Raw genomic sequence first — 13,306 nt, 5'->3', positions numbered from 1 at the left:
AATATATTTATTTTAATTAAATTTGAATAGAATTCACCCATGCTTATTATACAACACACTATTGTTATATTTTTTTTATTAAAATTTGAACTTGCTTTCGTGCATCATATTAATAAATTACATAAATTTATGACAACTTATAATTAAATAATATAATTATTTATTTATTTATATAGATAAATTTAGTTTATACAATTAAATTTATATAATTTATTTATACGTACGGTATTGCTCTATTTGAAAATAACAATTGAAATGTCTTTCCCACCGGTTGCCAAAACACCATCCCTGGTGGCGGCAGTGAAGGTAAGCATAATGATATAGTTCAATGAAAGGGCATTCCAGTTATCGCGTACGTTGCTAGCCGGTGTCGTAATGCATCTCAACTCTGTCAGCAACAGCCTCTAAGATGCCATGAACTTGCGTTGCCGCCAAGAAATTCCTAGAGTTGTCAACTTTCTTTTGTTCAAGCAAATTTGTGCTATCTACTCGTTTTTAATTACCTTGTGTTTTTAGCTTGTGAAGAAGTCATCTGAATGGTCTTTGATTATAACTGTGTTTCACGGAGATTGTGAATGGAAATTCATAGACAGAATGAATATTAATTATAGCGTAACAAACTATATCTGAAAACATTAATAAGAAACGGTATGCATGTTGAAAAATATATTGACCTGTACGTTGTGCGAGATGACTTTGCCTATAGGATGCCTATCTTCCTCCTTCACAATCACTAACTAGAAAATTCATAAAATTCCAGTCAAGATAAGTTTCTTCCCCATGACTCACTTCCTTTCATCTCATCCATGATGATCCTCTGTTGACGTAAACGCTTGTGTAATCTCATATTGAAGATTGGATTATGAGAGACTCCGTAAAAATTCTTCATTAGAAAGTCAAGCAAATAAATAAAGTATGCATGAACATGTTGCTTGCATTATACATGTATAGTAGACTTCAAATGGCAACCACCATGTTCAAAAGGATCTTGGATCAAGAACTCAACCATGTTAAAAATCTTATGGGTTTTGACCGGATCTTAGATAAATCATGTTAGAAATTTTAGATCCTTCATACATGAAAAGTGGATCAACGTCTTTATTAATACACCTCAATGCAAAACTATCTAGTTATTAAATCTAGAGTAAAGACGACAATAAAGAGGGGCGAAGAGGAGATCTCAATCCTCGTCTCTGTCCTTATAGAGGATATCAATCTCAGTCGTTATTACAAAGATGATAAAGATTCTCTGTTTCCTTCTTAGAAAGAAAAATCCACTTTCCGTTCCTATACCCATAAGGGAAAATCTTCTTTTTATACTTTCTAAACATAATATAAATATATTAAATAACAAAATTAAATAAAATTAAAACCAATTTACTATTTCAAATCTTACAAATATCATAAATTAACAGCTTTAATATGTACAAAAAATTAAATAAATTTAAAAAACATAAATAATCTAAAATTATAGAGATCGTCAATATTTTAAATAAATATATTAATATAAGGGGGCAGAGCAGGGATGAAACAAATATATCTCTATCTTTGATCCATTCCAAATTACAGAGATCTTTTTTATCTCTATCCCTGTCCCTATGTCTTATCCCGTTTCTATCAAAAATTCATCTCCTTTTTTGGGTTAGAGTGGATCATAATCCCTAAATTCGAATTTAAATTGTCATTTCTACACTATAGCTACTCAAGCTTTAAATACTGTGGTTTCAAGTGTCCTATATATTCTATAAAATATGTAAGTAAAGACGCCATTATTTTGGACTAACAGCAAGCAATCAATTTGGTCTGGCAGTTAGTTCTGATAAGTAAGTTGATATGCATTATTATTCTTTTATTAATATGTCCAGTTGACTGTTTGTGAAAGCGATGTATAATTAATCATATACATGACATTTTAGACAGTGATAATATGAATAAAGAGGCGCTAACTTCATGAGAACTCTATATATTTCTCCTTCAAATAAAATTGGATTTGATTCAAATTATTCAAATTCAAATATGAGTTTAGATTAAACAAATTAAGTTTAAATCAATTTAAATATTTAAATTCAAACTAATCCAAAGGTAAACTAAAAATTAAATTATTTTCACATTAAACTTGAGTTTTAGCTCACTGATTTCAAATTGATCTGAAACTAATTCTTATGAATTCAAATTGATTTCGAATTGTGTCTTAATGAAAAAATTTTGAGATTGACATGAGGATCTTGTAGAAATCTCTTGGAACACTAAAATGCATTAAACAAATGCTTAAGTAGAAGCATATCATATACAGAGACATTACCTTGAAAATAAACATTGAAGATAGCCGACGGGAGGAAATGAGTAAACTACAAATTGGTGAAATATACTGCCATGCAAATTTGCATGCAGAACTTAAAAATTATAATATTAACTGTGAACAAAACAATTATTTATTTAATCTGTTTAGCCGAAATGGGCAATGGTTTGTTGTAATAGATCTATTTTTTTATTACTTATATTACTTTGTTTAATTTATAAGTAATAAAATAATCTAAAAATATTCTATTATTAATAGTAATATGACAAATAATATAAAAAGTAATTTTATTATTACTTACATCTTATTTATTAAAATATTATCAAGTTAATCTTGATTTTATTATAACATATAATTTATTTATTAATTTTTTTAGGATAAAAATAATCATATTTTCAATTAATATAACAAATAACTAAAAAATATTTTAGAATAATTATATCTAAATATCTTTAAGTAAAATAATATACTAATATTTTTTTATTATCTCTAACCAAACACAATAATTATTTATATCTACATAGTAATAATTTATACTCAACAATATTTAAAGTAATCTATCTTTTGAGTAATTTTTTAATTTTAATACTAAAACATTTCCAGAATCAAAAGTCCCCTAATACTCAGATTAACATTTAAATATTGCAATAGTACTTTTGTATCGCTTAGATGTATCATCACTGCAAATATATGTTCTTAGTTTTTTTTCAATCGAATTACGTTAAAAATGAATTGTTTACTTATTAATTGTCTTGTCTTTATTTTTAACACTAAATTTCTTAGTGATTCAATATACTCCTGGTTACTACAAATTTTTTCACCAGCCGTATTTGAAGGTTTCCCCGAGAATGGCTGTTGAAAGTCAAAAGTAGCGCGGGAACTTGAAGGTGCTTGAGAAAATTAATATTCAATGCACAACCATCGAAGAGGTCAAAGGTTTAAGCCATAAACTTGTTCAATTTTCAAAGATAGACCTTTTCTATGGCTTTGATTGTCAACCACACACCTTGTTTGTATAAATATCACACAACTCAACATTCATATCTCAAACCCAATTCAATTCACTCTCGTATTCGTGCACATAAAACCAGAAAAATTAGAAAGAGACTACTGTGATTTAGAGATAGAAAAAATGGCAACAGCTCAAGCTTCAAGCTTCATGTTTTCTCACAGGAGAGTAGACGTTAGAGCCACAATGAATGCACCAGATTTCCGTTTGAGTTTGAATCATCTTTCTCTTCCAAAGCTTCCAAATAATACCCATTTGGAGAAACAGTCCAGATCCAATATCAGTATTACGAATAACTCTGCAAGAGTTAGAGTGGATAGTTCTGATTCAGGAGTGATTTCTAAGCTTTATGAAATCATGGAGGCTGTAGCTGATAGAGTTGAGATGCATAAGAATATTGGAGAGCAAAGGAACAACTGGAACCATCTGCTTTTATCATCCATTAATGCAATCACTCTCGCTGCTTCTTTGATGACAGGAATTGCAGCCACAGGTGGTGTAGATGGCTCGGGTTTTTCGGCTTTCAAGCTTTCTTCCATCATTCTTTATGGCGCGGCCACTGGCATGTTAGTGATGATGAACACTATTCAACCATCTCAGCTCGCTGAAGAACAAAGAAATGCGGCCAGATTGTACAAGCAGCTTCACGGAGAGCTTCAAACAGTCGTGGCTCTAGGCAACCCAACTGTCGTTGATGTGAATGACGCCATGGAGAAAGTTTTGGCGCTTGACAAGTCATTCCCTCTTCCTTTACTCGGCAACAAAATGATCGAAAAGTTCCCTTCCAGTGTTAAGCCTTCAGTGTGGTGGCCTCAACAAAGGCGAAAGCAATGGCTTGAAGGGAAGATAAATGGGAATGCTTGGAGTTCAAAGCTGGAAGAAGAAATGAGAAACATTGTTGAGGTTTTGCAAAGGAAAGATTTGGATGATTACTTAAAGTTGGGTAACCAAGCTTTGAAACTGAACAAAATGTTGGCGATTTCTGGTCCTGTGTTGACCGGACTTGCAGCCATTGGTTCAGCCTTTGTGGGCAATAGTAGCTCTCTTGGTTCGTGGGGTGTACTGGTGGGAGTTATTGGCGGAGCCATGGCAAGTGTCATAAACGCATTCGAGCACGGTGGGCAAGTTGGGATGGTGTTTGAGATGTACCGTGGCAATGCCGGTTTCTTCAAGCTTATGGAAGAGACTATAGAGTCGAATATCGGTGAGAGGGATGCTGAGAGAAGAGAAAATGGAGAATTGTTGGAAATGAAGGTTGCTCTGCAATTGGGAAGAAGCTTATCAGATCTCAGGAATCTTGCAGCATCATCTTCAAATAATGGTACTCACGAGGCCACTGAAGAATTTGCAAGCAAGCTCTTTTGATGGATGCTTTTGCTAAATTAGTATAGTTGTATATAACATTATGACAACTTAACAGTTTTGTTTATAATTAAGTGACTTCGTCAATAGAACCATTCAATTCATTGATTTTAATTCTCAATTAATTTGATGCTACTTTTTAATCCTCTCTCTTTATGTTGAGAATTTTGACCTTTTTTCTCTTTTAGTTTCTTTGTGAAGGTCGAGTTCGAGTTTATATTTCTTAAAAAAAAGCTTATTATGATAAAAATATAACTATACAAGAAAAAACAAATTCTACAAAAGTTAGAAAAGTACTTAAGAATCACCTATCTCTCTTACCTTTTAAATAAGAATTTTGAGAATTAAATAGTTTAGGCCTAATACTTTGAAAAACCCCCACACCTTGAACATTTTACAAAAGTGGTTCTTCTAAACAATTGGCATATGTATCTAAAAATCATTGTGGGTTTCCCAACTTATATTTAGATAAATAATATCATCTGCAGTGTTCAACCATATAGTCTATATAAGAAGAATATATTCTTTAACTATTTTCGAAACATGACAAAAGGTTTATGTTTATGGTATTTCACCTAATTAAGAGTTGAAAAAAAATTCACCAAATATAAAACCATCTCGCATTCCAATACATCTAGGCAAAAGATAAATTAAATAACTTCTAAGTTTTAAAGTTATTTCCATTAGGTGGATGGCTGCTTGTGTTGTGTGAGAGGAGAGCCGGTTGCCAAGCACAATGCTCCCACTAAATCTAATAATAGTAGCCAAACTCATAGAAACATGACTTGAAGTTAAAAAAAAAGCCCACGCGTCGATGATGGATGTGATTAATTGGGAGTAATATTTATTTTAAAACCTACATCGGACTACAGTTGGTACAGCCCACACAACTTTGCCATCCAACTCTCATGGAAAAACTTATGGTCATTCTGGTATGGATGTAAAAATTAAAAACTAATTTTTGGTGGGTTTATCTGTCAAAAGTCCTATGAAGACTGACATGATCTACTATGCTGTAGTTGTGTTCCAAATCTTTAAAATTCGTAAATTGGTACGGTATGTTAGAACCTGCATTTTTTTGTAAGTCGGAGTATGATAAACCATACAAATTTTAATACACTTGAATCTAATATGGTTTTTTGATAGGTTTAAATTGCAATAATAAATTTGATCATTTTAATAAAAAAATTAACATAAAATTTGATTCAAACCATAACTAAAACTCACTCAAATCATGATTAAAACTCTTTTGAGTCCTGAGAACAAATTGATCCAAGTCAAACCAGATAAATAAAACTTAACCACTGTTCAGTTGTAGGAAATTGGAAGATCACTTTGCCACCATCTAACTACTAATGAGATTACCTAAAACATCGATATATCTGTTTATATTACCTGATTTTATACATATATATAAATTTTGTGTGTATTCGGTAATAATTCAATATATGATCAAACACTAAACATTAATTGTTCATTGTTATCTATTATTACCCTTCAACCGCCCACTTGATTTACATATACCAAACTCATAATCACACATTTTTCAATTTCTTTCCTTAATTAAGGAGCTTATAGTGCAATGCAATTTATAAATAAAAGTTTTTGGAATTGCAAATTTGCCCTCACATCCCTTCTCAAATAGTAGCGCGTTTTCTTCTTCTCTTCTATTCGTATTGACTTTTCTCTTGCTGTCTCTGATCTTCGATTCTATCGCATTAGCTCATACCCACTTTCTCATTTGATCCGATTTCATCATAAAAATCACAGTTTTTTAAGTTTTTGTTGTGAAAAGTTTGAGCTTTCTGCCATCTGGAATCGATGCAACACCTCTTGTTCACCGTGATATTTTCCGAGGTGGTATTGATATTGGTTTTATTGTTCAAGACCCCCTTGAGGAAGCTTGCGGTCATGACCCTTGATCGTGTGAAGCGCGGCCGTGGGCCTGTGGTGATCAAGACAGTGGCGGGAACGGTGTTTGTGTTGTTGATATCGAGTATGCATAGTATGCTGAAGATCCAGAAGCGTATTATCGATGAGGGTTCGATCAATCTAACGGACCAGGCCCTCTTGGTTAAGCATCTTCTTGAAGCCACTCGAATGGGTAATTATTGTTTTTATTGATTTGTGTTTTTGTTTCTGCTTAGTGAAGTTGCGAGCTTTAGGAGGTTTCACTGATAATGTGGATTGGAATGTGCTTGATTAGGTGTTCTGGGAAGTGGGTTATGTTTGGATTTGTGAAATGTGTTTATATGAATTGATTGTTTCGAATAGTTGACTGCAAGTTTCAAGCTTGTTCTGTTTTGTTCTCCGAACTTTCACAAATTAGTGTACCTGAAGTATCCAACTTTATATGTCAAATGATGTGGTTGATTTGAGATATGAAGTCAAGCGACAATATTCAAAACAAGTCTTAACAGTTTAGGAATTCACCTATTATTATGTTCATGCATACCTTAACATCTCTGTCATATTTTATCGATATGACATTTGTTTGCCTAGGGGTCTTACAGTTACATCATCTGAAATACAAAATTGAAATTCCTACTTTGTAAGTGTAATATAATTATCACAAGATTAATGTTAGTTTTGATGATTGTGGCAACTATTTGATCTAGAATAATTCCATGGTTGTTTCAAGTACATAAATTGTCTTTACATATATGAATTAGGTGACCATGACATTTTCTAGGTCATCTAAGGTGCTTTAAATTATGTGGCTTATGACAGTGGGCATTGCCTTCAATCTCTTTGCATCTTGAAAGCATCACTTAACCAAGCTATTGTATTCCATCTCATGACCTACTTTTGAATTATATGTGAAACCAAGTTATTTTATTATTTATATGAAGAGGAGTGGTGCTAGTATTTCATATTGTAAGATACTGCCATAGATTTAAGTGTGGTGGGATGATTTTTCTGCAATCATCAGAAAGTTATATCCGTAATGAGTATCTGAAGTTAGAAAAACTGGTTGATTTTCCTTTTTGCCCTGGTTTTTCCTCATTTAAACTTTAGTGGAAATTTGAAGTGGTTCATTTGATGGAAGTTGATTAAGAAATTGTTGGGCATGTAAATGTGTTAGACGGCATTGTCTGGCTGCCTCAAGATCCAGCATGCATATAGGTGTGTTTGACATTCCATCTGTTTTTGTAATTTCTCTTTTTAAATGAGAATAAAATCCCGGCTGGAAGATGCGTTTATTTATGTTCCGTTTAGCTTCCAAGGGCTTCCCCTGTAACCCAATCAATATCATGAATATTCTTCTGTGCATCATATTCCATCCAGCCCTTGGGCCCTGGTAATTTTGGATAATTGCTTGCAGGAGCCGCAGTCTTCCTTGCACTAATGATGGACAGGCAACATCACTATATTAGAGAACTTTGCATTCAAAGATAAAACATGGAAGCTTTAAAGAAACAAAGTCAAGATTTTGAGAATGGGAAAGCTGCTGGTTCAGGGGGAAAAAAGGCATTGGAGGAAGAGATGACAAAATTGATGGTCAGATTGAAGCACCTGGAATCTGAACTTGAGACAAAAACAAAGGAGGTAAATGCTGCCGAAACCAATGCAGTTGCTTTGAGGAAACAATCTGAAGGTTCTTGAATATGATTGTTTGCTCGAGAAAAACCAAAACCTACGAAGTCAGTTGCAATTTCTGGACCGAAGATTGTCACATTCAGGTAGCAAGAAGAATACCTAATTGACACACTTGGCCAAATATTTCTGTTTTTCCTTATGTTTTTCAAGGTCTTTAACTAGGAGTTCCTTCATAATTTTATTGTATACTTTGTCATGTATGCGATCTTGCAAGTGTGAAGAAAAAATTTCAGGCGAGCACAAGGGGAGGAGAATAGTTTTTTTGTGTGTTCATTGTAAGTAGAGCTTAAGTTCTGAAGTAGAATTGCTAAATTTTTCCCTGACAAATTGTAATACATTATAAGGTTTAAAAAGAAGATTTTCTACTGTTGTTTTCATTTCTGAATATAGACTTCATCTCATAATAAGATCCGAGAACAGAATAGAAATGTCAGGTGAGTGATATTAGTAAAGTTAGGGATAGTTTATGTTAGGACCACATATAATGGCAGGGCACAAAACCAAGACACAACACAAAAGCAAGGCAGAGGCAGGACCACTGTGAAAATGCAGACACATGGCAAATAAAATCAAGGCTAGTTAGAGGAGAAAGGGGTATAAAAATAGAAGAAAAGAGGGTGAGAACGAAGGAGATTTTTCAGGGAAAGAGTGGGCAGCTCCGGTTGAGAAGGAGAGCACCTAGCCTCTTGAAAGCTAAGCCATTTAGGAGAGATTTCCAGCTTCTATTACTGCAGTGTTTTCTGAGTTTCATTGAACATTTTATGGGTTTTTCTATGTTATTTTTCTTGGGTTTCATACGCTAGAAGTGTGATTAAATAGAGAGTTTACTGTAAAAACTCTTTTATTGATATTCTGGATTATAATTAATACAATATCTTTATATAAACAATGGAGTTGTTGAGTACTTAAGAACTTCATTTTATAGTGCATATTTACATTCTGAAATACAATATAATTTTCTAGCAAGTTTCACAGCGAGCAAACTTCTCTGGTGGCAGCAGGAGGGTTGATTGCAAAACATTTCTAGGCCTTCAGCAGTGCAAAGTTCAGCGTATCTCCAGGTATCTATCAGTTTACAATCGAAGACCAGGAATGAAGGTAGCCTGCAATTATTTTTGACCATTCACTGTTTCTTCCACTTTCGGCAAAGCAGAAGTCTTTGATTTTGAATTATTAATAAAATTCAGTAGGGGATCATCTTCATGCAAAAGCCTATTGACCTTGGCTGCAGTGAGGACCATCAACACTAGGGAAACTAGCAGTGACAAAGATGTCAACGCAAGTTGCAATACAACTGCTACTTCAGCCTTCACCTCCTGTGCATATCGAAGAGCAGCCAGGGCCAGAAATGTTGTCGTGAATGAGTATGCCCACCATGCTACATTGAATTTCCGCATAGCTTTCTTGAAGAGAACTGGTCTACAAGCCTGTTAGATAGAAGACAACAGTGCTTAGTTAAATTGTATGGACTACTGATAACTGTTGATGGTGTCCCTGATGAAACTAGCTGAGTATGAAAATCGGAGACCTCAGTGATAAAATTACCAGAGAAATGAAGAGGAACAAAGCCAGAAAGAAAAGCATCTTGCAAGTGACATCGAAAGCTCCTGTAATGGAGTTCCAAGCTAGACTTCCCATGCTCGGTGCAGCGAAGAACAAGAAGAGACTTGGCCGCAATATCGTAGGGAAACGACTGCTACTTGAAAGATGCTGGTAAAGCGTTATAAAGAGTACCATATAGTGCACCATCCCCAGAGAGAACATGCCAATAGCACCCTCCTTCCATCCCATATGTGCAGCAGCTCGTGTCACGACGAAGTTCCCTATCACCGAAATCTGGCTACTTGGATTGGCAAATATGGATAGAAACCTCTTCTGTGTAGTAAACCACCGGCCATAAATCTTGACATCAAGGATCAAAACTGGAACGGCGGATACCCAATAAAGAACCGTAAAGGAAATGATCCCAAAAGCGTGGTGAACACTTTCCGGGGCTGCTTGAAGCAAAAGCAGCAGCGATATCCATGGAGTATACAAGTAGTTGACAGCTACATGATTCAAGAACTCAGCCTTCACCAAGTGAAAGTGAAAGAAACATCTGAGAACATACAGCAAAGACAGTGATACTTGAGCTAAAAGAGCAAACCACCAAAGCAAGAGAAAAATTATGTGAGGCAGCAGGCTAAGTACGTCGCGTTCATGTTTTGATGCATTATTAGCGATCTTGGGTTCACTCAAAACCTTCCATAGTAAAGCCTGAGCAGCAAGAGAGAGGGCTATGCTGAAATAACCCGCATGAATCCTAGTTAGAATGGAGGAATTCGATGGCTTTGAGCTAGAGATATCAAGTGATTGGGCACTTGATTCTTGTCTGGTAGTGATGGAAGTGATGGAACTGTCGCACACTATCTCAAGTGCCATTAGTATAAAATTATATTAGCTTGACTTTATGAGAGCACAAGTTCAGAACAGGCTTTGAATTTCGTCTCCATTAGTGGTGCTTATACAAGAAAAGAAATGGGAATTAGAAACGTGTTAAAATTGTTGGTTGGCTGAGTTAAACAAATTGAAGGCCATGCGCGTCCAGTAACAATGTGATTTATATTGTACATGCCTTCCTCTGATGCAATCATTTACCCAACTTGCTGGACAATCCATGTTCAGTTCTGCACTAACTTAAAACACACGCAATCTACCTGTTTAATGGTACAGTTTTACCCGAGTCAACGAAGCCGCCAAGTTCGACAGGCTTTTTGTATTTAACCGAGTATGTCATTTTACAGAGGCCACATGACTTTTCCCACCCAAGGTTTAGTGTAAACCCAAATTTACCCCTAACTAATTTTTAAAAATTTAAATACCTATCTATTAATTTTGATTATTACAAGTGGGGATACAATCGGTATTTCAAACTTTTATTAGAAAAAATCAATTCTTTTTTCCCCTTTAGTTTTAAAAACTAACCATTTTCTCTTAATTTAATTTTAAAAAATTAATCTTTTACTCTTATCATATATGATTTTTAGAATTTTATATTTTAAAATGAACAACAACTTTCCTCAAATTTTGAAACATTATACTTACACCCCAAAAACTTTATTCTATTTTTTTTACGACCATTCTTCCCGACGTTCCTCTCCACGACATCTCCCCCCCTCCCTGGTGGTTTCTCGGCATGGAAACCAGCAAAAATCTGATTGAAATGACTAGATTTTTGTGTACAGATCTATATAAAAATCACAAAGATCTGTGCGACTATCTATTCATCGACAGACATATAGATCAACTCGACGACGTCACACGAACTTCTCCCATGTATGTGCAACGCCATTAGACCGATATGTATCAATTTGTGCTATTTTTGTACAGATCTGTGCATGAAAATTTAGCCATTTCGGTCAAATTTTTTGTGGTTTCCTCTTTGGAAACCACCAAGGGAAAGATGCCGCTCAAGAGAAACATCAGGAAGAACGATGGTTGGAAAGATGAAATGAAGTTTTGGGGTGTAAGTGCAATGTTTCAAAGCTTGAGGAGGGCGATTTTCATTCTAGAATATAAAACCCTAAAAACCATATATGGTGGGGGTGAAAGATTAATTTTTTAAAATTAAACTAGAGGAAAATGATTAGTTTTCAAAATGAAGGGGGAAAAAATAACTTTTTCTTTTATTTAAATAATAATTTTACTCTTGATTGTAACAATCAAAACTAATAGATGAATAGGTATTTAAGTTTTCAAAAATTAATAAAATCACTTTAAATTTTCACTATACATGTGTGAATAAGACAAAAAATTTTATTATTTAGATTACATTATCCTATTTCTGCTACATTCATTTTTTTTAATCAATGCCTAGAATAAACCAATTTTTTGTAAGTATCTTATAAAAAAGTTGTGTTTAGTTCTTAAGCAGAGGAATAGATCCCTAAATATGATAATAGTTTCTTGTTTTAAGTAAATATTTTTATGTTATGCCTTGTGGACTACAAATTGTTGAACCACCTAACTATTGTGTCTTCTTTTTTTCTCTAGTTATGTGTTTATTCAAATATATCACAACAATTAATATCAAACCCTAAGTAGAAATTGTCGAAACACAAGACTAGTATTTTATGGTTTATAATTAAAAATGATGTCTAATTCCTTCATATTTGATGTGTCAAGATTCAATGGTTCTAAATTCAAATTATAGAAGTTGAAGATGCAAGTAGTTCTTGTGAATGATGGATGAGCATTTGCTTTGAAAGAAAATGATGAGGAGCCATATGAAATGTTGATCAAAAGTTGGAGGAGAATGACAAGTTGGTTATGGCAGATATTTATTTTGCATTGGTTGAGGTAGTTTTATGCAATGCATCATGAGAAACCATGTTTAATGGCTTAGAGACAAATTACAAATTTGTAATTTGTTGCCTTACTCTCCACTTGATTCATGGGATACGTTGGTCATGAACCTCAATAAATATACATATCTTACTTATGAATTTATAGAATCTTTGTTATTTATTGAAGAGTCATGTAAGAATTTAAAGGTGGTTCATCAAGTGATACAATGGTAGCACATGATAGACTTGTAGCACAAGGGGATGAAAGCAAAAATCAATGCAAATCCAAGTTTAATGGCAAAGCCATGGGAAACATTGGAATTGTATATGAAAACATTGTTTGAGGAAAAATTGTATATTTAGAATGACAAATTAAGAAAATCTCAAGACCGATCTACTGATTAATATCAAATTTAAATAGTTCCTTAGTAAACATTTTTGAAGTTAAAGATTCATATGAAGATGGAGAGGTGTTGCCAATAAATTCGCATGATGGTATGAAATATTAATTTCATATGACACCACATAAAGATTAATTCCACATTTATCAGTCATATGACAAGTTATGGAATACTACTATCCAAAAGTTTATTTTTAACCAAGATGCTTTTAATGAAGATTCAGGTTTGAGGAATGAAGAGCAACCATATTCATAGAATGTGGAGATGAAAGTATTTGAGACTTTATTTAGAATTCATGATCAACAAGAAC

General features: G+C 33.7%; 2 protein-coding genes and 1 pseudogene across 2 annotated transcripts; 2 read left to right on the top strand and 1 right to left on the bottom strand.

The window, feature by feature from the left end:
- Positions 1–3,364: 3,364 nt before the first annotated feature.
- LOC123219770 (probable F-box protein At4g22030) lies at positions 3,365–4,749 on the top strand. The gene has a single exon (XM_044641750.1). The coding sequence runs from the start codon at positions 3,432–3,434 to the stop codon at positions 4,671–4,673; it is 1,242 nt and encodes a 413-aa protein (XP_044497685.1). The 5' UTR covers positions 3,365–3,431; the 3' UTR covers positions 4,674–4,749.
- Positions 4,750–6,254: 1,505 nt separating this feature from the next.
- Positions 6,255–8,647, top strand: LOC123219311 (annotated as a pseudogene).
- A 446-nt stretch (positions 8,648–9,093) lies between these two features.
- LOC123219310 (S-type anion channel SLAH4-like) lies at positions 9,094–10,820 on the bottom strand. The gene is made up of 2 exons (XM_044641194.1): positions 9,816–10,820; positions 9,094–9,697 (listed from the first exon to the last, which is right to left on the bottom strand). Exons 1-2 carry the CDS (start codon positions 10,689–10,691, stop codon positions 9,380–9,382), a joined length of 1,194 nt encoding a protein of 397 aa, XP_044497129.1. The 5' UTR covers positions 10,692–10,820; the 3' UTR covers positions 9,094–9,379.
- Between the last annotated feature and the right edge of the window lie 2,486 nt (positions 10,821–13,306).

This window comes from Mangifera indica, chromosome 6 (genome assembly GCF_011075055.1).
Source record: "Mangifera indica cultivar Alphonso chromosome 6, CATAS_Mindica_2.1, whole genome shotgun sequence".
Taxonomy (NCBI): Eukaryota; Viridiplantae; Streptophyta; class Magnoliopsida; order Sapindales; family Anacardiaceae; genus Mangifera; species Mangifera indica.
This window is presented reverse-complemented; position numbering and strand designations above follow the sequence as displayed.

Coding starts and splice junctions, on each gene's coding strand:
- LOC123219770 (XM_044641750.1), top strand. CDS start 3,432: ATGGCAACAGCTCAAGCTTCAAGCTTCATGTTTTCTCACAGGAGAGTA.
- LOC123219310 (XM_044641194.1), bottom strand. CDS start 10,691: ATGGCACTTGAGATAGTGTGCGACAGTTCCATCACTTCCATCACTACC. Junction 9,698..9,815: donor TGTTCCTCTTCATTTCTCTG/GTAATTTTATCA, acceptor TCTATCTAACAG/GCTTGTAGACCAGTTCTCTT.